This window comes from Harpia harpyja, chromosome 5 (assembly GCF_026419915.1).
Source record: "Harpia harpyja isolate bHarHar1 chromosome 5, bHarHar1 primary haplotype, whole genome shotgun sequence".
Taxonomy (NCBI): Eukaryota; Metazoa; Chordata; class Aves; order Accipitriformes; family Accipitridae; genus Harpia; species Harpia harpyja.
The window spans coordinates 33,260,108-33,284,328 of record NC_068944.1 but is presented as its reverse complement, the minus strand read 5'-3'; the positions used below and the strand labels follow the sequence as shown (position 1 = coordinate 33,284,328).

The 24,221-nt window shown below is 40.7% G+C and overlaps 1 protein-coding gene, 1 long non-coding RNA gene and 1 other non-coding gene across 3 annotated transcripts in view; 1 reads left to right on the top strand and 2 right to left on the bottom strand.

Moving 5' to 3' along the window:
- LOC128142509 (uncharacterized) overlaps positions 1-8,500 on the bottom strand; it is a 55,006-nt gene extending 46,506 nt beyond the window's left edge. The window contains exon 1 of the long non-coding RNA XR_008235434.1: positions 7,850-8,500. This is a non-coding gene — a long non-coding RNA (uncharacterized LOC128142509). The remainder of the gene's footprint in view (positions 1-7,849) is intronic.
- Positions 8,501-15,794: 7,294 nt separating this feature from the next.
- LOC128142537 (U6 spliceosomal RNA) lies at positions 15,795-15,863 on the top strand. Its single transcript, XR_008235448.1, has one exon. It is a non-coding gene; the product is annotated as a U6 spliceosomal RNA (small nuclear RNA).
- A 4,541-nt stretch (positions 15,864-20,404) lies between these two features.
- Positions 20,405-24,221, bottom strand: part of LOC128142405 (chloride channel protein C-like) — an 82,490-nt gene continuing 78,673 nt past the window's right edge. Inside the window, 2 exon segments of the mRNA XM_052788465.1 lie at positions 20,405-21,750; positions 23,881-23,976. Coding sequence (XP_052644425.1) covers positions 21,499-21,750; positions 23,881-23,976 — 348 coding nt within the window. The 3' untranslated portion in view covers positions 20,405-21,498.

The window sequence follows — 24,221 nt, the reverse complement described above, 5'->3', positions numbered from 1 at the left end:
AAACGATACAGATTGCATTATATCTATATGCATATATAGATACATTAGACATATTTATGTAGTTTAACTGGTGGATACTGTTAAGGATTAAATTTGTGTAACAGTCAGATCTCAAGCACAGGGAAGGCTAATTGTCCTCATCATTTCTGCGAGAGCCTACAGAATCTATGCTGACATTAAGGCAATAACAACAACTACTTAGACCTTTTGGCTAACAGAAATCCTTCTGAGTGTGAAATTGCCAAACATGAACCAGAATACTTTTGTGAGTCTGCAGAAAAAGAGGCTGAAACAATAACTGACAGGGTGTCTCTCCTATGTTAATTGTTAACTCAAAGGCCTGCCCCAGGACATTGAAAATGTCCATGTTGTTAACTATTTATTGCACAGGAAGGAGGGGGAGACATGACCCTCCCACTTCAAGTCCCAGAAAGCATGGGAATGAGAAAATAAATCTAAGGTAACTCTTAACAAAATTCTGGCAAATACGCATGACATTTGCATGACTATATACCTCTGTTCCTCTCACAAGAAAAATTACCTCTGTTTTTCACCTTGCATCTCCTTTCTCTTTGACCCATAATAAAAATTAACATTGAAATATTCTGTCTTTAAACTAATGATTTGTACATGAAGTGTCATTTGCTACAAATTGATTTTTAGAGTTATCTTGCAACCTCTAACATAAAACATTATTAAACATCACCCCATACCATTACATGTCAAAAAACCTGAGGATGTTTGCCCATTCAATGATCACGGGCAACTTTACATGCTAAGAGATATTGAAATGGCTCCATAAGTGTTGTGGGCTGCTCACTAGACTGTTTTCCTAACAGCTTGATGTTTCTTGGTAGTTATGGTATGACAGATGAATCACGACACTTTTTAAGTATAGCCAACTTACGGAGTCTGTGAATCCCACAGCTGCAAGGACTTGGAGAAGCAATTTGCAAAGTGACTTCGAAAAACTTAATTTTTGAGGGGAAAAGTTTCATTTAGACATTTTGATGCTTTAATCACCCTTTGAGCCTGCTTTTTTAAATTTGGATTGGCGTCCTATGAAATCAGTCAATACTTAAGTAAATGAAGATCTATTTACTTGGCCTGTTACAAATAACAAGAAATGTATCCTGTATTTAAGCAAAGTCAGGGATGGTTTCTGTTTAGTTGTCTGTCCCCTTCCTATTCATTCTTAAAATTTATTTATCTTTTTGACTGGCTGTGAGCTAAAATTTGCATAGACCTGCCTGCAACCATTTCAGGTCTCTTCCCTGAAAAGTAAGAGCTAATGTGGAGTCTAGCATTGAATAACATAGTCGCAGCTGGTTTTCCCCCTAAATGGATTATTTTGCATTTATTAACATAGAATTTCATCTGCCACTTTATCATTCAGTCATTAAGCATTATGACCTTTTTCTACTGCCCTGCAAAGGACCTTCCTGCTTGAATATGCCAACCTTGTCCTTCATCCTCTCATAAATACACTGATAGGCCCATGTACGCAGACTAATCTAGTAAGACCCTAGTGGAAAAATCCCTTTACTCTGCAAACTTAGCTTTTTACTTCTCACATCCTTCTCAGAAGGGAACTTTCCCACTTACTGAACAACACAGTAATTTTATAAGATGAATGGCGATGGTGGTGGATCATGTTTCTTGGAGAGGCAGCACATAGCATCCAACCGCCCTACTTTGACTCCTTCAGAAAAATTGGTAGAATAGTGAAGCAGGGCTACAAAACCACAATGGCAATCTTTCAAGATACATGTCCCTGTGTCTCCTCACCTAATCTTCATTACTTAGCTCCTAACAGTTTGCCTGCTACAAAGTCAGACACTCTAGATTGGCAACACAAACAGCCACTTTCCATTCCTCTACTAGTAACAGCTAGGATGCATACTCCAGTTAACAATTTGGCAATTTCATATTTGTGTCATTTAAACTCCTGGGTAAGCATCATCTGTCCTCAGAATTTCATAAAAATTTTGTTATACTCAGCCTAAAACTATTCTGCCTCAATTTGAATATATTTCTTTGCTGCATCTCCTGGAAAAAAATGTTGTAGCAGCTGTAAGCTCCTCCATACTGAATATCAGTACACCGCTATCACATTTCTTTCATATACTGATTCTAGAGATAAATCAGCAGAGTTTCAACTTCAAATGTGTTTGAAATAGAAGAGTTAATTTATTTACTTTTATGTCTTTCACAATTTTCTTCAAATTTTTTGGGGCGTACCTTACTATGGTTTGATATGAACCTTGTGAAAGTTTATTCTCTTTTGTATGTTCCTTATTTGGAATGACTTCCACATATTCAATTATGTCTTTTTATTTCTTTTATTCTTTTTTATTCTGTTTAGAAACTAATTTTCAAGAGAAAATGCACACTACCTATCAAAAAGACCCTAAAACCACCCCTGATACTTCATGGCACTTCAAGAAATTTAGAATTTTGACTGTTTTAATTTCCTTTCAGAGAGGTTTCCTCAGTTTTATCTAACACTTCTGTGGCTCTTTCACTCCCACAAGAATATTGAGCTTCAGTACATGGCAATCACTACTGCACTGACTCTTTGGTAGTTACCTTTTGTACCATGTCCAGCACAGTAACTTAGGCTTAAATCACAAGCTGTTTCTCCTCTTGTTTGGCCATTTACTCTGAAATGTCATACATGGTGTCAAAAAAAAAAAAAAAAAAGAAAAAAAGAGGGTCTGTCTTATATGCCCATATGATGTTTACACTATCTATACAGAAACAAAGTTTTTCATTATTATTGTGATTTTTTACTCTCTCTTAGCATATCATGTTCATTGTTAGTTGCCCAACCAAGTAATCAATATTGTAACCATAACATTATAATATTCCTTCTAACTGGAATCCACAGGCATACTGTGATACAGTTATTTAGCTTGTTTGAACCTGAATTTTAACGTATCATGCCACCTCTCCACCAGCAAAGCTATTCTGTTATTCCTGTATGTTTTCTATTCAAATATTATGGCTGCTTTCATTCCTTCTACCTATTGGCATACTTATATTAATATCATTTCTGAGCTTCTAAGTATGCCAAACACAAACAGGATGCTTCCAGAGGGCTGAATAAATTTAGGGCACTTCTTTGAGGCTGATGAGGGTTGGTGTGTCAGCTCTGCCTACATTCCATAGAAGTGGGAGAAGCCAGGTATAGTCCTGCAGCCATCACAGTGACACCAGCTAGGATGATGCCAGGTCCTTCCCATCTGGAAGGGAAGACAATTTTGCAAGCAAAATCCCATACTAACATCACTGCTATCATTCAGGAGATCCATTATTCCTGCTTCCTGAACTGACACTGCAAGAGGAGAAAGGATGTAGTCTTTGGTTTCTGCACAGCAAGGCATGCCCCCGAATCTGAGGTCAGGACCTGGACAGTTTAAAGAGAGGGAGAGAGCTTTCCTCTCCTACCCTACAACCTAAGCAAAGTCTCTCAACACTGCAAACTAGCACACTTTAACAATTTTGAACAATTAGAAGTTATTAACATGGTTGGTTTTTTCCTGAAGAGAGCCTACCTTTTCATTTAAAATGAAATACAGTAAAACCCCATAGAGTTTAAACATTTATCATTCTTGTCAAGATACAACCCATTTTTAATAAGACCTGTTTGACAGAAAAGCTGACAGGTATTGGTAACTTAAAAAGGAGCAACAAGTCCCTTCTTCCTTACTGCTTTTCTGTGGTACGACCTAGAAATTTAACAGAAACCACGATCTGCATTTGGAACAGCCTCCTGATCACACAGGCTATAACTTCTGGTTAATTTACAGCATATATCTTTTAGAAAGATACCTTGTTTTAAAGACTTCCTTATGGATAGTCCACTACACACCTTAGTAATTTTCCAATAATTACTTACCCTTGCTTAACTTATTTTTCAATTTATTCCCAGGTTAAATCTGATTAGCTTTAAATGTCCAGTATTTAGATTTTGTAAACGCTCTTTGCCAAAGTAAAGAACCCTGAAGTATCACCCACTTTCGCTCAGATACATACTTAAAAAATGGAGATCAAGCCATCTTTAGTCTTTTTTTTCTGCACAGACCGAGTTACGATGCTCTCCTGCTGTTGCATTGAGGAAAAGAAGTGAGAAGCTAAAAGGAACCAGAGCAGAATCAAAGTAGGAGTGAAGATGAACAGTGATGATGCCAGTTTTGACTTTCTCTTGCTTCCCTGAGGCAACTACTGTCCCAGTGTCCCATGATGCTGTGAGATGTGGAACACAACCAAACCCTCCAGCCACTTCAGTAAGTCCTCCAGGTATCGAAGCCAAAACCAACATCATGGGTGTGTCAACTTCATTAGCGATGATTCAAACGATCACACAATAGAAGTGTTTTGCACGGCTCAGCAAAAGATTATTCGAAGACTTAAATCCAAATCAAAGACATGGACGTCTTTGTTTTACTGTTAACTGTTTGGCTATTAATAATTGCTTGCTTATATGATTCCACAAGTGAATGTAGCTTTTAAAAAGGCAAAACAAACAGGGTAAGACCTGTTCTTTACAATGAAACATAATTTTAGCAAAACACCTGCAAAACAGACACGCTTCTGCATTCAAGGAAACTAGTAAGGAACCTGGCAACATAACAGAGCAGATTCTGGATATAAAAACAAACATAGGATCTCATTTCCCCCAATCCTACAGCACATGCATTATGTGTACATGTGAACAGGACTTCTCCACTCCACAGTCCATCATTTGAATAAAGAAGGCACCTTTCAGCTGCTGAAGCAGCACACAAGCCAATCAATAGTAGACTTTTTTGAACCTGTCTGTCAAGAGAGTCACAAATATACTCCTATGCCTCCTTCTTTGGGCTCTGAAAGGAGGGTACTGACTTTGCAGTCTCCCTTTACTGCTCTGACCATCATGCAAGTAGCTCGATGAGACTTCAGTAATAAAGCAAATTTGAAGAGCAATTCTGGAGGGCCTGACTGGCAATATAGATTTTGGCGTAAAATTTCAGATTGTAACCAGACAAACAAGCACAGTGATCTCAGCTGCATTTCTCTAGCAGACATCATGTACTCAATACAGCATAACCAAGAGCTGATTCCAGGAGACCACCTGTTGAAGTCACTAAGGCTTTTCTCCAAAGTAAGGACTAAATAGAAACTGCAAGATTGACCCAAGGTGCAAAAAAAAAGAAGTTAAACTAAGTAGGAACTGATGAATATAAAATTTGTGGATTTGGAAAAAAAAAGTAAAAAAAAAAAGTGGTAGAGTGTGTTTGGAAGTATAAGCAAAATGACAGAAAGGTACCACAATAAATGACACAAGCTTAAGCATGCTCCCAGTAGCAAAATAGGAAGTGTACTTCCTTTTCTATCAGTCATGCTACAGCAACCAACAAATCAAAGCAGATAAAATGTCATATAAGATCTGCACTGATTTATTTCTTTGATTTGTTATTTTTTAGAAAATAGCCGTCCACAAATAAACCCAAATCAAGTCTGCTATTGCTCTTCATCAGCAGGAGGGCAGACTGTAAGATTGGGAGCTTTTCAGATGTTATTTCCCTGCAATGCCGGTGGTCTTAGGTTCCTGCCCTTTTTAAAACTCTTTGCGCAAGCCAGACGAGCAGAACAGAGACTGGGAAGAATTAACATCATTACAATAGTAAGAGTCCAGAGCATTATTAGCTACACCTAAAGAAATGGATCATATTTCCAAGTTACATTGAAATAGAAGATTATTTCATAGCAATGTGTAGAAGCAGTTTAAACAAAAATCATCAGTCGCCATAAAGCATATTGATGTTTTCAAAAACTATAGACTGGATAAAAAAATAACATGTAAGAATATGAAATTTAGCTAAGCAAAAACCCATAACTATGGCTTCTGAGAAACCTCTTTAAGACCAACATCTAATTTACAGAGCACAGAGATACTACATTTATCTGCTTTATCTGTTAATTATCTGCTCGTGAAAGCTTAATACTGCTTGACTTCAGCATATGCAATTTCCAACAACAACAACGGAGAGCTGTGAGCATATATTGAGAGAACAGACAGTATTGTAAATAAAATGTTGATACAAATGTTCAGCTTTCTAATAATTCCCCCCCTCAAGATACTAAGTTTTATGAAATTCTTTAATTGCCTATATTCGTTCTTGGATATATGGCAGATTTTAAGGACTGTAAAAATATAAAACTAAGGAAATTAAATTCTTGAGCATAAACCATGTGTGCCAAGGTTGTAAGAATGATATAGAAGATAACTATTGTATACCAGTGCCTTACAGTATCACCATAACTTCAGGGCTGTCATTTACTTTCTGAGTGTATACCTCTTTCTGACAGTACATGCAAGCTGTGCTGAAGCAGCACTGCTTATCTTGTTATGTGCACTGTGTGACTCTAAAACCATCATTTTATCCTGATTAAAATGCAACATAAGAAAAATTTATTTCCACACTCGGCACTCCTAGACCTAAAATGATGTGTACTGAAATACAGATGTGCCTTATTACTTCTACATGAACTGATGTCTTAGAACAAAGATGAAAGAATATTGAAATTATATCTCAAATTCCTGCTATCCTAAACTGTAACTTCCTTCTCTGCATTGTACAGGTTTGTCTTAGGCAGATGGCATTCTGGCTTTTCTATTTCAATTTATGCAAACTGCATATTTTCACAAGATTTATCTTAAGGTCTTAGACAAAGACTTGATAAAACATCAATGATTTCATTTTATTAATTATTCACAAGTATTTTAATGAAATTTCATTTAGGTGATTACTGATAGACACTAATAATCTGATGTTTCTCTCATTTAAGCAGTAGTTCAAAATCAAACCAGCTCATTAATAATAACCAAAATTTACCTTCTGCTCATGTTTTCAAAGGCTACTTACAGGACATTTCATATGGCCCAAACAGGTATGTTTGGTTTTCCCACCTTGTTCAGAGGGCATCAGTAACTGATCCAGACTTGGGGTTAGACCACTAAGAAATGTACCAGCAAGCCTTCTCAGAATTCTTCTGCTATCCTTATCCTACATAAACACCCTAATCATGATATATTATCACTAAAAGCTAGACAATACTGAATTATTTTCTGCCCAACAAGCAAAAATAGATGACAGACTAATAGTTAGGACACTCCTTAAGTCCTCTCTAAATCTATGCCTGTTTTAAACACAGATTTCCATAGTCAAACTGCTGATCATTTTTTATGTCTGTGGAAAGTTTCTGTCCATCCCGTGTATGGAGAGTCCAGACAACCAACACAAAATAGAAAATAATGAACTCCACTGTGGAAGCTGGGAGAATAAAAATTGCATAATGCCATATCGAATTGCTATCAGCCAAAAAACACTGCTGAATCTGGACCTGTGTATGCTACTTCCTCCAAATATGGTAGCTTCTTCAAAAGGGAGGTTAAGCAGCAAATGCAGAAAGCTGATACAGGAATCCTCTGGTGTTACCAGTACATCATCAGTGCCAGAGAAATGGCTTCACAACTGTCGTGTCAGGAATATGAATGAATGGTATCCGTGCAGTCACTAGAAGTGAGACTAACCACAAAAGTGTCAGCATAGTAAGTCAGATTCAGTCAAAAGCTTTATTTTCATCATTTTCCTCAAAAGATTTGGGCTCTTTGGAAGTTTCTTAGATTTTGCTTCTTTTAAACACGAAGAAAAACATGCATCTCCTAGAACGGCCTGTTTCTCTGATAATAAGAAACCATTGAATTCAGACTACTTCAAATACACTCTTCTAGTGATGACCTGCACCTAGCCAGGTATTACAATCTACTAATTTAGATACATATACACAACATTACTCTTACCACGTCTTCCCATCACCTTGTCTTCCCCACTGACTAGTCTAATCATTTCTTGGTCAGATGGCTCCAGTCTCTCCAGGGGATGGGACCGCCTTTCAGCTTTTCATTCAGTGTTTACAGCACAGAAAATGCACTAGAAATAACAATAAAAATTTCATTTTAATCATCTTCTATACTCCTAAACCACCTCAAGGGGAAAAATACTACAAATATTGAAATTCAGCATCAGAAAAATGACATGCTTTCCTGTTCGTATGCAAAGGTTCACTAGCTCTCTAAAGAAAATGCATCTGACAGAGATCCTAAGCACCAGCAGAACTACCACAGACACACGAGTCTGCCAAAGTCCTTGCAGAAGACAGGATAGCGAGAAGCTACCTGTTCTGCTTTCCATAGCCTAACTTTCTTCTCCCCGCTCTTCTTGATACCTGGGGCTTGTGTTTTTTCTGGATTACAATCAGTGAGGCACAGCAGATCTCCCTGAGCTGCCATGCTCACTGCAGCTGGGTAGCAGCCCTGTGACTCCTTGGTGGGCTGTTAGAGAGCTCACCCGGGGACTGAGGTCTCCCGGGGAAGCTCACTCCTGCCAGTTCTCCAGACGGGCTGCTAAGGCCAGGAGGGCAGACCACACAGGCTGCCGCAACCACTGCCACAGCAAACATTGCCACTCTTGCAACACACTAGATTCCCATGCCTGGGGAGCTGCTGGTGTAAATAGTCAGTTGGTTTTCATCCTTAGACCCTACCTCAGCAAAACATTTATACATAAAGAAAGAAGTGCACGCTTACACACATTGCTATGCTGCAAAGCAACACATTAAAGACTTGTTCAATCAGAGATTTACTTAGAAGTAGGTTAAAGTTTCAAGCATTTGAATTTCTTTCTGGAAAAATTAAAACTCAGAAAACACAGAAAACACCAGAGGAAAAAAAAAAAAATCCATAAAAATACACACAAAGACCTTTTCGTCCAACCAGAATCTTGCAGTAATTATTTCAATACTGATTGAAATACTTCACTGGATATTGGGAATTGATGTGAGTACAGAGTTGGTCCGTTAAGCTTTAATTTGTGAAAAATTTGGCCTTTAGGATGAATACCCTAAAAAGCCCTAGTTATTTTGCAGCCTCAAAATAAAATAGCTCTTCATCTGTCCCAAGTACTCCTTGAACATCTTGGGTGAGCTGAAGGCAAGCCTCTTACTTGTTTTTTTACTCCTGGCATCTATAAGAGGAGACAAAAATCAAAATACTGATGTTACTTAACAATTTATGGTTTTACTTATCATAGACTTGAAAGTATCTTGTATTTGGTATATGAGCTCTTTCATTCTCATATATTTGTCTTATCATATACCACACATCATTTCATGGTTACGACAGCACATGGAATCCACAAATATCATAAACCATTGCTCTTTGCCTGCAAACTGATGTGTGCCAACTACAGCGTATAAGATAATGAAACACTTCACATATTATTGGCAAAGTATATGAGCTGTTAAATATGGGACCTCACAGTCTTACAGCCAAACACCTGGCAAAGTTCAAATGAATTCCACAGGTTTGGTGAAAGCTCATTTTTCGTCACTTATTCCGTGTCTACTCGGAGGCATTTTGGTTGTATAAAAGTCAAATATTTATAGTTCAGTGCCTGTGGAGGAGCATCATTCCCATCAGCCTCCCCAAATGAAAAGAAAACCAAAAAGCATCGCTTAACATTCTGCCAAAATAAGCCTTCCTTGGAGGCTGAAAATGTTTGGCAAGAATGGCACCCCACAACCAGCATTTTCTCTCCTGTTTTTGCCCAGTCACTGAACTCAACTTGGATCACCAGAACATCATGAAAAAGGTCTTTCTAAACACCTTCTGTTCAAGGCAAAACAGGAAGCTCTGTCATAAGTGAACCTGCTCATCGCTTCCTCTCTTCAGCGTAAGAAGTTCAGACAGCCTGGATGAGTCAGAGAACTTAAAGATGACTTCTGGGGTATTCAGCCAAATAAATCCCTTGAAGCCTAACCATCTGTATGAGCATCTCTTCAACTGGGCTGTTTCTCTAACTTCAGAATGAACATTACAAGGCTCCTTCATATATATGGACAGCCTGCTCTGCAGGATCAAGTGGTTTGAAATTCCCATTTGACTTCAAAAAGTCTGGTGAGTGCTCAACACAGCTTTTGTTTGCCAAATGCATACTCACTTATGTGAAGAGCATTCTTTTTCCAAACCAAACATTTCCAAGTCTATGGTATATTTTGCTGCACAGGTATGTTCACTCATAACCTACTGTCACCTTGAAAGCAACACGCATGCCCATGCTGACAGAAATAAATTCTCAGATATCAGCTCATCTGCCATTACAGTTGCTTGTGATGCTGTCCTGGGAATCCTCTTTTCATAGTTCTATGATTTTAAGACATAACCTTGTACAGCATAATGCATCCTGTCAAAACTAATATCACTAAATCTCTTAAGAGATGGGACACTAACGGATAGGAGATGCACAGAAGAACTGAATGGATCCATAGTGATCCGATGAACTCAATGCTCCTGTCTAATCTACTTGAGCTCTGTAGGAGGATAACATCCAGCACACTCTTGGGGGTATTTAAAAGCCTACTAAGAGTCTCAAAACATATAGCTGAGAAGGATCCAGTCCAAAAACAGGAAAAAGTCAAGCAAGGATAAAGGCATTCAGAACCTCTTGCATCTAGGACATTGGTTAAGACATGCAATAACCGAAGTTATTCCCATCTGACAGCTGTTCGGTAGCCTACACAAAATGAAATGGTGGTTTCAGTGCAGTTGGTAGACAGATGTTTACATTATAGATGGAACTACGTGGCAAGCTCAGCAGAGAAGCCAAGCAGTTTTCCTAGGTTAACACACCAGCGATAGCGGAAAAAGCATCCAAGTCCGATACTGCTCACCCTCACTTGCTGTTCATGGGGTCAGTCCAGGTCGCAGCCAAGAAGCTGTGCAGGAAGTGATTACACTTCTGCTATCTGTTCTGTTTGCAAATATAGGAGTCCAGACAATATAGCATTTCATGCAGATGCTAAATTAGCAATTGTAAGCAATTTTTAAGTAATACAAACCTCTCTCTCAAAAAAAAAAAACCAAAAACCCAAAACAACTGCACGTGACAATTGCTTATATTCCTTTAGCCCCTAAACAATTTTATACTGTAAACAGGCTTTGAAATATGAAAAATCCCACAATCTCAGTGGCCTTGGCCTCCTTGAGAGCCATTCTTGAAGTGTGGACTGCTCTTGACTTTTTCCCCGATGAATGCACACAGCCAGCCGGCTGTTACAGCATGGGGCTGTGTTCTTCAGATGATTTTGCTCCCAAAAACCACGCATGCAGTCAATGCATCCGTTCTTTTAAGAATACTCAATGAGGGAAAACTGAAACACGCAAGGTTCAAAAGGGCAACACAGTCAATTGCCACTGAAACTCAACATCCAAACTACTTGCTCTAATCCATTTGAGGGCTGCTTGTTGTCAGTTTGCCTTAAAGAAAGATCATCTGATGAACAGAGCACTCGGTTTCCCTCACTGGCACCTACCCCTCTGTCACCATAAGATGACCCCTGTGCTGGCAGCTCTGCACTCCCCGAAGAAGCCTGACGAACCCCTTGCCAGGGCCAGGGCCCCGAGTGCTTGAATTCGGTGGCCTTGCCCAGCCTCACCAGGGACCACTCCCAACCCTACCCGTGGCCCAGGAGCCCCCACCTCACCACAGCTCGAAGCCGTTAGTCCCTGTCAGAGTCTCCAGCCCCGCCACAGCCCTGCCCTGCCCTGCCCGGCCGTGGGCCCCATCACCCCGTGAGGCTGGCGGCCCATGCCTGGCCTCCGCCTGGCCATCGCTGGCTGCCTCCGACCCTGGCTCCCCTCACCGGCTCGGCCGCTGGCCCCCGCCCGCGGGCTGGCCCCGTCCCCACGGCTCGGCCGCTGGCCCAAACCCGCTGGACAAGCTGCCTCCCCCGGAAAACACCGCGAGGCAACGCAGCCCCCTGCGCTGCTCCCTGGGGCGGAAAGGCGGCACCGCCAGCGCCAGGCTCGGCACAAGCGGCGGGGAGGGCGCTCCCCGGGCGGCCGCGCAGGGGCCGAGCGGGCAGCCGCGGCCCCTCCGAGCCGCCGCCGCCGCCGCCCGGCCGCCGCGCCGCCCGCCGCCGCCAAGCCGTTGGACAGGGCGGCATCTAGCGGCCGCTGCCGGCGCCGCCGCTCCCGCAGGCAGGGGGCCCGGCGGCAGCTCCGGGCCGCGGCGGGGCGACGGGGCCGAGGCGCCGGGAGGCGGCCGGCGCGGCGGGCGGGGGAGCAGGTGGCGGCCTTCTGCCCCACCGCCTGGTGTCGCTCGGTGGTCTCCCGCCTGGCGCGGGCGGCGTTTCAGCCCCGGGTGCGATCGCTCTCCTTTCGGGTCATAATGCACCACAAAGCGTCACTTCGTCCTTTTAATTAAAAGCAACACAGGTACGAACGCGGCCCCCCCCCCGTCAGGTGCCTTTTCCAGGCTGTGATCTCAACCGCGGCCTAAGGCTTGCTGCTGCCTGCCTGACCGGTCACTCCACGTACCCTCCTGATAAGCACCCCCGCCATCACCAAATTACGCTATCAGCCCCCCCAACACAGATCTCTTCTTTTCCTGGTAAGCCGATCAACTGTTACAGAAAATAATGTGCGTGTAAGAGGAAATTACAGCTATTCAACAACCGTGCAAGAAACTTCTGGGTCAACGGCCGTGCGGTGGCTTCGTCGAGAAGCCAGGCGGGTGCGTCACAGGGCTCGCGGCACCAGGATGGAAAGCCAGGCCGGAAAGGAGGCACGGTGCCTCCGCTCACGCCGCGGAGAGGGGCGGTTGCAAAACACGGGCAGCCACGCTGGAGATCAGACCAGATGCGGGATCTGAAATCCGTGCTCTTGAGAAGAAACAGCACGTAACGCTTAACGACATCAAATGGTCACGACCCAAGTTTGAAATCTCTTCTGAAGGAACAGCATCTCTGCTAATCCGATTCCCACTATGAGCACACCAGGGCAGTGGTTCAAGGATGACTCGGAGGGAAGGCTGCCATTCCCTGACTCACCATCCCCGCTTCCTGTAGCCTGGCCTTTCAAGTCTCCGTCCCATTACCAGCTCCTGAAGTGAACCCTCTTTATCGTGTGAAGCGCGATGAAGTCACAGGCCCCCACAGACTGTGTCTATACATACTCTCCCTCCTCCATGTTTTTGTCTGGAAATTTGTTGCTCATGCTGTTCATATGAACATTTTTCTCACTAAGGTCCAAGTAAAATTATTCATAAAATGAATCAGGTTTGCCAGTAACTGCGTGGATTGTGAGAGCTGATTAAGTTACTTTGTACCTATGGATGCTCTGATGCTATGAAAAGGCTTCCTATTAGGTTTTATTCACAAAAAGTTGAAAACTCACCTGATAGTGTTCCTCCTGTCAAAAATGCAAGCAGAATAAACGCAGAAGTATTTAGTAAAAAAACCCTCCCATTAACAACAGCGGATTTGAGATAGGGATGCTACTCCCAAATGATAAAAACATATTCCTCACCATCTCAGTGATACGGTGCATGCTTTATCTGCCTCCTCAAAAAAAACCGGAAGAACAGACCTAAACAAGAACATATACCGAGACATTTCACAGTGAGAGGTCACGATCTTTTAGCTATAATCTTAACCAATTAGCTCTGTCTGTTTTAGTCTGTTCAGGCAAACCTAATTAACAACTTCAAACAGCATTTCACAAAATGCTAGCTCTAGTCTTAAAATATATTAAATCACTAGGGTAAACTGCACACAGCCCCTGATCTGCTGTGTTTACTTCTGGAGACCTTTCATGCCTCTCTATTCAAGCTCACTCAAGTGTACAAAACTCTAATGAAATAGGTGAAATCTCACCCAAGTGGGCCTGTGACCTTGCCTCGGGTAGCCTTAAGGAGGTGTGTTCTGAGCCCACTTGGGCTGGACCTGTGTAGTATTTAGCAAGCGAATGGGCAGGGAAAGCAGCCATTCTGACCACACCTGCAGTGCCAGGCAGTGGAAATTCAGAGCTCTCTGTTTTAAAAGTGAAACCAGGAGCACTCAAAACCTGGCACAAGTCTGGAAAATTACTTTGTAACAAGGAAAAACAAGGAGAGATCAAAAGTGATTCATTTTCTATGCCAATATCCAGGCTCTGAAGTAAAGCAAGCAAAATTTCCTGAATTTCTTCAAACAAAAGGATTCTCATGCAAAGCAATGAGGAAGAGGCAATCAGTAGCAAGGATGAAGAAATAATGCCCAACAAACTATAAAGAAAAGAAAGCAGAAATATGGAAAGAAAATAACACAGTGAAATTCATTGCGGAAAAATGCTGTTAATACAATTGCATTGCAACTAATACACAACTAACAGGAGATAAAAAGATTCTGCATGAGAGAGAAACAGCAAAATGCTTACAATACCAAAGAGTAAGTGGCCATAAATGAACTATGAACTGATGATGGGTCATTAAGGCATCTGTCCTGCAGTACCTGAGCATAGTTTTAGCTCAATATCCCGACTCCATGTCACAGGAAACCTTAGTGAGCACCAACCCTACACGATCATTTGGTTTCACAGGAAGGAAATGCAGGCGCAGAGGCCAAAAGGGCCCTACAGAGCCCTTTGACCTGGCCTCCATCTATGCCAGTAGCTTCCTTTTCAGGGAAAGTGCCTTACTGTATGCAGATGCAGTCATAGGTCTGCTTCCTCTTGAGGTGCTCTCTAAACTCTTCTTCTGGCTCTCATTGCTGAGGTCACCTCACTGGAGATCTCCCTAGCAGTGCTTGCAGCCTTATTTTCCATCTCACACACTGGAAGCACCCCATTTTCAACATTTACTGTGGATCTCTTCTTTATTTTCTTTGGTCTTCCATCTCCATTGCCACCAACATGCAAACAATTTAAGGAGAATTCTTTCTTGCTGAGGAAAGCAACATAACGAAGCAGGGAATAATAGATACAAAATGAGTGTCTGTGGCTGAGAAGGGTTCCATGTTGGGCAGACATATAAACAACAGCAAACAAATGCAAAATCAATTAACCCATACCAGAGAAATTACCAAGGACTACATGAGAAACAAGATGCAGAGGTACAAAGCTCAGCCTATCCTAAGAAAGCCAGAGAGGCTGTTGACAAGTAAGTTTATCATTCCGTGTGCTGCCAACCTCCTATTACAGCATCCAGCAACCATCAGCCCACCCAAGTCCTACTGTCAAAAGAGCTGTAGGTTCTCACCGACAAATGTAAAGAGTTGTGGAAAAATATGTCCAAACCCCAAAGCCTCACACACAGCACCTTATGTTTTTTGACTGTTACAAAACCACCCTGAATAATTTCCAAAATCATGGCCAAACCCTAATAAATAATTTTTCAAAACAATGTTGTGGATGTTTCCATTAACATGTTGAGTGTATAATTTTAATTTCTTCATTTGGAGTTACTCTGTGCTAATAAGCATTATGTTCTTTCAAGAGACAGCAGAGAACAATGCGGCTGCTCTTGGTCAGGGGGCATCTTCTAGAAGGAGGAGGAAATTGTGTTTTTCCAATAGCGATTGAGCAACTTTTCAGGGAAAAAGTTTCTGGAGTGCAGAGCAAGTCAGACAGAGTGGAGAAACGCACAAGCAGAGGCAGGAGAGCTCTGAGAGAGGCAGAGGAGACATACGCAACCAAGGACCCAAGCTGATGTAAATAACTCTCCCAGGAGGCTGAGAGGGGATTGTAAGGACTTCCTTACAGTGCAGGACGCCACTGAAAATTGTGGGCTGAGAAAAAGACCAGAACATAAGGACACATTGGGTAATGGGGGAGAAGGCAGAAATGGGTTAAAAGCCTTTCATTTCCAATGTCTCCAGGTTTCTTCTTTTTAAAAAATTCATTGTTCTAGCTTATCTTCTAATGAAATCATATTCTCTTTAGCAGCATATATACTAAAATTTGAATGATACAGAGAAGATTAGCATGGCATCTGCACAAGTTGGTTTGGGGGTGGTGGGAAGGCTCCACAGTACGGGAAAAATATTGACATACTAGAGCAAGTCTAGCAGTGGGCCACCAGACTGGTCAGGGGGCTGGAGCACAGGCATATGAGGAGAGGCTTAGAGAGATGAGTCCATTCAGCTGAGAGAAGAGGAGGTTCAGAGGAGACCCGACTGCTGCAACTACCTGACTTCAGGGTACAGAGAAGACAGAGCCAGACTTTTCTTGTAGGTGCACAATGATAGGCAATGGACACAAGCTGAAGCATGGGAAATTCTAATTAAATATAAGAAAAATATTTTACCATGAGGGTGGTCAAATACTGGAATAGAGGATGTGGGCCTTCCATCTTTGGAGGTGTCAAGGGCTTGACTGGGCATGGCCCTGAGCTACCTGATCTAGTTAGACCTCCTCTGAGCAGGGGGGGTGGACTAGATAACCTCCAGAGGACCCTTCCAACCTAAATTCTTCCGTGATTCTGTGAAACTCAGCTTTCTAGGTTCAAAGAGCTGATGTTTTTAGATATTCTCCACCTTAAATACAAGGTGGTAGAAAGATCTGTCAGAGATCCACCCCACCCAGACTCATTAAAGAAATGTCATGGCATTTTTGTGAATAATGTTTATGTCTTACACTGTTGTTGGCATTTCAGATAAATATTACTCCTTATTTTTATGTCCTGCAAGACACTGCTACCTTGGGCACTTGATTCACCAAGCTATTTTAAATCCCTTCTGTCTGTTTTACCTCCGTGCCCTGCTCTCAACCCATAACTTGCATCAACACTAATCCCTACCCTATTGCTTACCCCTTGAGGATTAAAAAGGCTTCTACAGGTAGTAGTCTGTATGACTGTAGGGTAATGAAGCTCAAGATACACATAGTTTGTTTCCCCCTTTTTTTTTCCTAAAAGGAAATGTATATCCTCATCCAGTGCTTAGCCTGTCTTCTAAATTACAAATGATAGTTACAAAAAGATTAGGTTCCTGACCTGCATATGAGCACACACATACATGTTCATGTCTATACATACACACACACCACACACGTCACATCTTGTGCATTTATTGTTTTCCATCTCATGCTTTCACAGAAACCCATACCTTCTGCATTTGCAATGCAGTGACTCAGCAGTGGTCCCATACTTTGCTGTGCTGACCAGCTGTACCCAGTGTATGTCAGGGAGGCTTCCAGGCTGCGTTGTCACTGAGAGCACTTACACAGGACTAGAGTGCCTCCTGCACAGGTGCAGTCTTCACAGCCCTCCCTGTTGCATGGGTGGCTTTGCTCTGTATACCAAGGACAGCCCTATCACACTACAAACACTTTTCTCCTGCATATGAAAGCTGACAAAATGTGAGAGGACATGTGAGTCACCCAACTTACCATGCCTTCCCTTAGTGCTAACTTTTGTGACTACTTTACAAGTAAGAGATTCATATTGAGAAGAAAAAAGTCAGGAGTCTGAAGTTCTCCTCTTAGATTTGCCACAGACTCACTTTCCGATCCTCAGTAGGCTACTTCATATCCACATCTCAGCTCCACCATACACGAGGGGTGATTATAGCAACATCACAGCAGAAGCCATAAGACTTCACATCTACAGAGCTCTTTGCAAATATAAACTGCACAAAAATATAAATTCTTTTCTGTAACCCCTTCAAAATAAAATATGAAGAAACTGGTAATTCTTCACAGTTTGTCTGCTGGCATGGAGTAAAGAGTAGCCTCAGTGGCAGAACGCTGAGTCTTTGCACACAATCTATGATCTCGGACAAGCAAGATTCACCAGTTAAATGAGGTACTGCAAGTTAGTCAACGATTTCATTGCTTTGGCCCCTCAGAAGTATGCTAGGCATTGATTACAATCACATAGTGTAAGTTATTCTGGTTTGTTCAGTACCTCAAGTAAGCAGCAGTAACTCCTTATGTGTTTGAACTCTGATGCTGGCATTCCCACGCCATACCGTGTTAGACATTCAGACAACTGTGCTGATCACATATTTCCTCTTACTTTAATAGGCCTTTCAGGAATGAACAAGCATTCCCTTGTATACTGCTATGGTTCCCATCACTTGATGGTCACACTTAATTAACCACTAGTTTAGTAGAGGGCTGGTTACACTTCATTTCATTAAGTGATTTCATGATCACCAGAGGTACACTGACAGCTCTGTTAGCTAAAGCTGTGTGAAAAGGGGCAGCAGAGACAACAGTAACATTTTGCAGCACTTCTTCATCAGTGATTTTCCAGACGCTGCTCTTGCAAAGTACAGCTAGTTACATTTCCATTCCCGTTTAGCTTTTTGGCTCAAGTCTATCTCAGCCTTGAGGTAAGATAGACCATATCTTATTACTAGTACCCTTAGCAATGTTGGTCTCTGCATCCTTAAAGTCATCATTTTTATATAAAGTAGATACTAAGAATTTCTTCATCTCCCTTCCCTCCTTTAGGCTTTTCTGTTCATGGTCAGCAAATAAATGCAATTGAAGGACAACATCCCATTTAAAAATGTAAGCAAGAATCAATTGGAAAACAAGAAAATGTTAAAAGGTTCTACAGCACGATAAAGCAGACACTTCAAAAACACTAGGTACTTAACTCTAAAGTATGTAAGTATCACATGACAGGAAAAGCACCACCAATGTTACATACATTAGCATAAGCACATAGACATTACAGGATACCTGTAAAACTATACATTAAAGCTGTATACCACAAAAACCTTCTAACAATAGTTTATGCTCATTCATAGGGATATGTAATGCACAGATGGTTTAATGTTTCTAATGTGAAAGCATTTTTTCTAATTGAATGGTGGGAATTTTGCATGGCTGTACTTCAAACCTAGATCTAAAGTTCAGTCTCCCTTTGTTTTAAGGCATATTTCAGTTTAAGAGAGAAATGTTAGGAAAACACCATCATAAAGGAGGGTGAGATGAAAGAGGTATAGATGTATATAGCACAAACCAAAAATAATGCGAATGACTTGAATTTTGTTGTGAAGCCCTTTATCTCTGTCACAGAAATTTGTGTTCAGAAACTGTGAAAATCCATAAACAAACTGTATTTCATATAAAAATAGCATCTTTGCTCTATCTAGTCTTTAGTTCAAATCATATGAAGAAATAACAGAACACTTATTATGCACTGTAAGCAGACAAGGAGAAAAACAAAAGTATCTTGTGCCAAAGAGTCAAATTATATGACTACTTGTTACTGCCATTCCTTAGAGACCTGTTCTATATAAGGATCATGAGAATCACATATTAATGAAAAGCTTCCTACCAATTTCATCTGTTTTCACTTTACTACATGTATTATGCTATTATGGTTTGTGATGAGATGGATTTGTCACTGGAGTCCAGAATATAAGGGAGCTACTTGTTTCAGGAAGTCCTGGAAGGAATTCTGTTTCGTGTGTTTTCACAAACACACATATATTACAAAAAAACTCATCTAGCAATGGAACTAGATAATAATGTATGGAAAACACAGCATGCTGTCCCCCACCCAGCTCACAACACGGTTATGAGAAGTTCCATGTAAATTGTGTGTACTTTTCCTTAGAAATTACACTTGTTCCTGACGGGGATGGGGGGGGGGGGGGCAACCAATCCCACATTGCTTTTTACAACTGGCCTGCACAAAATATTATTATAAATAGTTTATATTCCTATAGTATCTTTCACACATGTATTCTTCACAGTAACTATGGTGGATCCATATCAATGTTCCAACTTTAAAGGCAGAGTAAATGATATGCCAAGCATTTAAGTGACCTGTTCAAAGTTGTGTAATGAGTTACGGATATCCTGGCTCTCTCCAGCCCTCATACTCTGCAAAGTACACCCCAACTATCGTTTGTACTGAGTCATTTAGCCACAGATACTGTAAGCAAAAAGAAATTACATTACTCAGGTCTTAGAAGGGTGATACTTTGTGTACTCAATAAATCAAGGAAAAGGAAATCAGCAAAGGGCTTTGAACCAAAAATGCAAAATCATGGCAAGGTTATTCAGATTCGGTTATCAAGAGAAAAGATTCCTACTGCCTCAAGGGGAAATCACTAGGCATTTCTAGATTAGATCTCTTGTTCTGCTAACACACAAACCCTAATTCCTTCAAGAAAAACTTTGCATTTTTCACGTAGGTAAGGCATAGATCAATAGTGACAATGACCTTACTAGTGTACTAATGAACAAAAGATTACTAAGTGTAACAGGATCTAAATAAACATCCACCTCCATGTCTCTTGGATGGATGATTTGCAAAGCATTTCTCACCCTGCATATGGCATATTTTAACTGACCATTTAAAGAGCCTTGCTCATGTACCTTCCTAAGTTTCTGGGCTGCCAGCTGTTTGCATTGACTGGACGCTTAAGTTTTAAAGTGCTGTGCATGCTCTGTGGTGCTACAAAAGCAACATTATTGATAATAAAGACAAGATCCAGCAGGGAAAACAGGAGAAAATCCAACAAATCTTTGATTTATAGGAGACTCAAAGCTGCATGATTCAAATACCAGAAATTAACTTTCAGGAATTTTGGCAAGTTTTTGTAACCAGTAAATTATTACTAGTTTTCCTTGGTATTCATTATAACAACATTAATAGTGATGGATTCCTTTGTACATGTTTGATTTTAATATCCAAATCTGTGGGAATCCCTCTGATATTTAACAGAACAAAATTAAACATCAATTACATAGTCATAGAAGGAAATCTAAAAGCATCTTTATCCAAAAAATTGTTCACATTAATTTATTAACAAACAACACTTTCCAAGGTGTCAAACATTGTATGACTCCAAAATCATGAAGAATTATTTAATCTGTGCTTTGTAAATATGCGGCTATATACACAAAAACTACTTCACAATTTATCATTTACTAGAATTTGCCCCATACCTCACTGCAAATGAACTTAACTAAAAATGTTATCAAATCAGGTGGAAGGAGAGAAAGATAGCCTATTCTAGGAGTTGAAGAAATTGAAAGAAATGTAGGCAACAGAAAACCATGTCAAGTTTCTCTCACTGAGAAGTGTGATGGGAATTTGGCAGGAGCCCCACAGTCAATATCTTTCTCTTACATACAATTCTCCCTTTCAATTGCTAATACACATAGGCCAATAAGAAAGGCCAATCCCTTGTTCCTTTCAGTTGCCCACCTCCCTCAGGGCAATATCTCCTCTCAGTTAAACATACATATTTCAACATAAAAACACTGATATGGAAACATTCTCCTTTTTAACAGGCAGATACTCAGAGGTTGAAGATTTAGTCCTCACTGAAAGGCTTTGCCAACATAACGGCTGCTAATGGTTATGACATTTTTTCACTGGGAGGCATAGACACAGTGTGACAAAAGCATTCTTGATATCCGTCCTTCATGTCTGATTTTATGTACATCTTCCATAAACACATGAATTCTTACTTTGCCTCACAAGCATTTAAATTAATGAATTTTGCAGTTACCAAACAGCTGAAGAGACATAGCTCCGGGCTAGAATCCCACATGTCTAGATACAACAGTTTTTAAGCATCTCTTCTCCAGGAGGGGTCAAGTGGAAAAGCTCTGATTATTTTTTTCCTGAAGAAGAACATAGGCTCAAAAAGAAGTGACAAAGTCTAAGAACACATCCATGGCCTTGAATCCAGGGGCTGCTCACCCACATCAGGGCTCCGTGGTGCCAGCTGGAGCCTCAGCCTCTCCTCCAGTGGGAAAGGCATCAGGTCCTTCCTGGTGATCACCCCAACCACTCGGTTCTGCCGGTCAACAACAGTGAGGTGGCGCAGCCCCAGGGTGCGAAAGATGATGTAGGTGCGTTGCAGAGAGAAATGAGCTTGGACTGACATTGCAGATTTGTTTATGTATGGGTCCTGTAAGGCGAAGAGAGAAGACATAGGGAGAACACAAAAGCATGAGTGCACCCCTGCCACGGGAGGGGAAAGGCAAGGCAGAGGAAGGAGGCAGGGGAGAGAGAGGTAGCAGGCTTGAGGGACAGGAGCCAATAAGAACATTAGTTCCTCTCTTGCTCTTCCCCATTCCCAATTATACCTAAAGCATCAGGAAATACCATAGTAAAAAAACACTTTCTTTTTTGGTAAACCATCAGGTTCACTCTAAATAAACTATTATGACTGGAATCTACCCAAATCTAACAGGCTAGAAAAGCAAAATTGAGCTCCATTGATACGGTCTGAGTTTTTACTTGGAAATAGTCAGTGACCCCAATATTTATTAAGTCTTAAGATTTTTTTATAGCTGCTATCTCATTACACAACCATTTATGACATCCTGTAATATTTTGCAGTAACTGCTTATAAAAGTCAATTCACACAGAAACATAGACTGCGAGGAAGAGAACAAAGAAAACAATCATATGGCTCTGAGAAGAAGAGGGACTGCAAGTACTAAATTCTGGTCACTGAAAACTATGAGGGTTATAACTGTTTCTTGATAGGAACAGAGCTAAAGACCATTTTATTGTTAACCAAGCTGGTCTTTATAGCTTATATAGGTGTTCACTAAGTTTTTAACTTTTCACATAATTCTACAGTATCCTTCTCATGACTTGGCCAGTTCTGTCAAAGAAGGTGTATTACGCTTCCCAAGTGTATGCTTTCCCAGACAGAGGAAAAATGAAACAAAGACATGATAATATAATATAAATAAATGCACAGTATAGAGGGACACGTGTCTTATCCCTCTTTCATGTACAGGACTGACGAGACATTCAAAGACATAAGGAGGAAAAAAATTAAAGGTAAAAAGGTTTCCTCTTTCTATACCAAATATAATTTTGCTGTGGAACTCATTGCCACAGGATATCATTACGCCCAAGAACTCACAATGGATATTTCTGTGGATATCAAAAGCAGAGCGTTCATGAGTGATAATAACAAGTTGTTGGAAGGGATACTAAACTTTGTGCTTCAGGGATCACATAAGGTACTAAAAGTTAGCTATCAATGTTAAAACTAATTGAGTGCAATAGGTTTCCCATAACAAAAAAGTTGTGTGTCCCAATGGTGCAAGCACTGGACTGGGTCTCAGCCGAACTGGCTTCTACTCCTATGTATGACCTCCTCTTGAACTTTGGAAAGCCTTGTGTCCTCTCTCCACCTCAGTTTCTCCATCTATTAAAAGGAAACTCTTAAACCAAACTAGATAATGGATATCAGGAGCATTGTGGGCTTTGTAACTTTTCTCTCCTTCCAGCTATTCTCAAAGCAAGGAATTCAGACTAGATGGATCTCAAATTCAGTCCCATCTTCTTTACACATGAGTAAACAGAAGCAGGTTTTGTATCTTTTTAAATAAAACCCATCTGAATTAGGCTCTCTGGCCTGGATTTCCCAGTGTCCCCCCACCTCAGTTTCAATGCTGTAGACTGGAAACTCACCAAGACAGAAACTGCATTTATTTTCTTTATAACATATTTATTTTAGGCCTTATTCAGTATACCAAACACATTATTGCTTTTGGACCAGTATTTTAGTACAGTATTTAGGAAATAAATGTGGCAATGTCATAGCACGGATTAAAAAAAAAAAAGGAAAGGGGAAAGAAATATAGCTTTATTTATAAGTTGATGTATAGGCACTGTACTGTAATGGAGCCTAAAATCTCAAAAGTGTTGCTTTATATTTGCTTTATAGGACTATAAGAGCCAAATAATGACATTTAAATGATCTATTCCATTAACATTGTATCATTTTGTCAATCTGGAATGTATTTTAATCAAAAGCCCCCTTGAAATGGTCTCCTTTGTTGTATTTTCTTTTTGGCTCATTTTATCAACATCTGTTATGTTTATACAATATGAATTAAAACTTCGGAATGCTGTTTGTACTCAGCTACTTTTGTTGAGAATGTAACGTCCCAGGATTGGCAGTGTTTATGTAAATCAGTGCGGCTGACACAGCCATCATAAACAAATGAGAAAATATAACAAACACATTGTTCATGGAGGAAATGTTTGTTTTTAGAGTTGGCTTCAGTCTTACCAGATTGATGAAGAGTTGCTGATACCGGGGATCTGTAGTGTAGCGATTCAGCAGCATGGTTAGGCACGACAGATTGGGCAGCTTCTCCACTGTTATCTGGAACAGGCAAGAATCCATTTCTCTTTTCTTCAGCGCTGCACGTTAGAACCCAAGGTTCAAAAGCTTTCCATTTGGACTCTTCAGAAAAAGTTTTCTAGCAGAGCTACGCTGGCAGAGCTTGTCCAAACTTTATACATTCTTTTGCCAATAAAGCTTAAATTAGCAATTTAAAATTAAACACTCTTTACTTACAAAAAGATTTTTTTTTTCCTTAGTGTAACTGTATCTCTATTAAGACAATG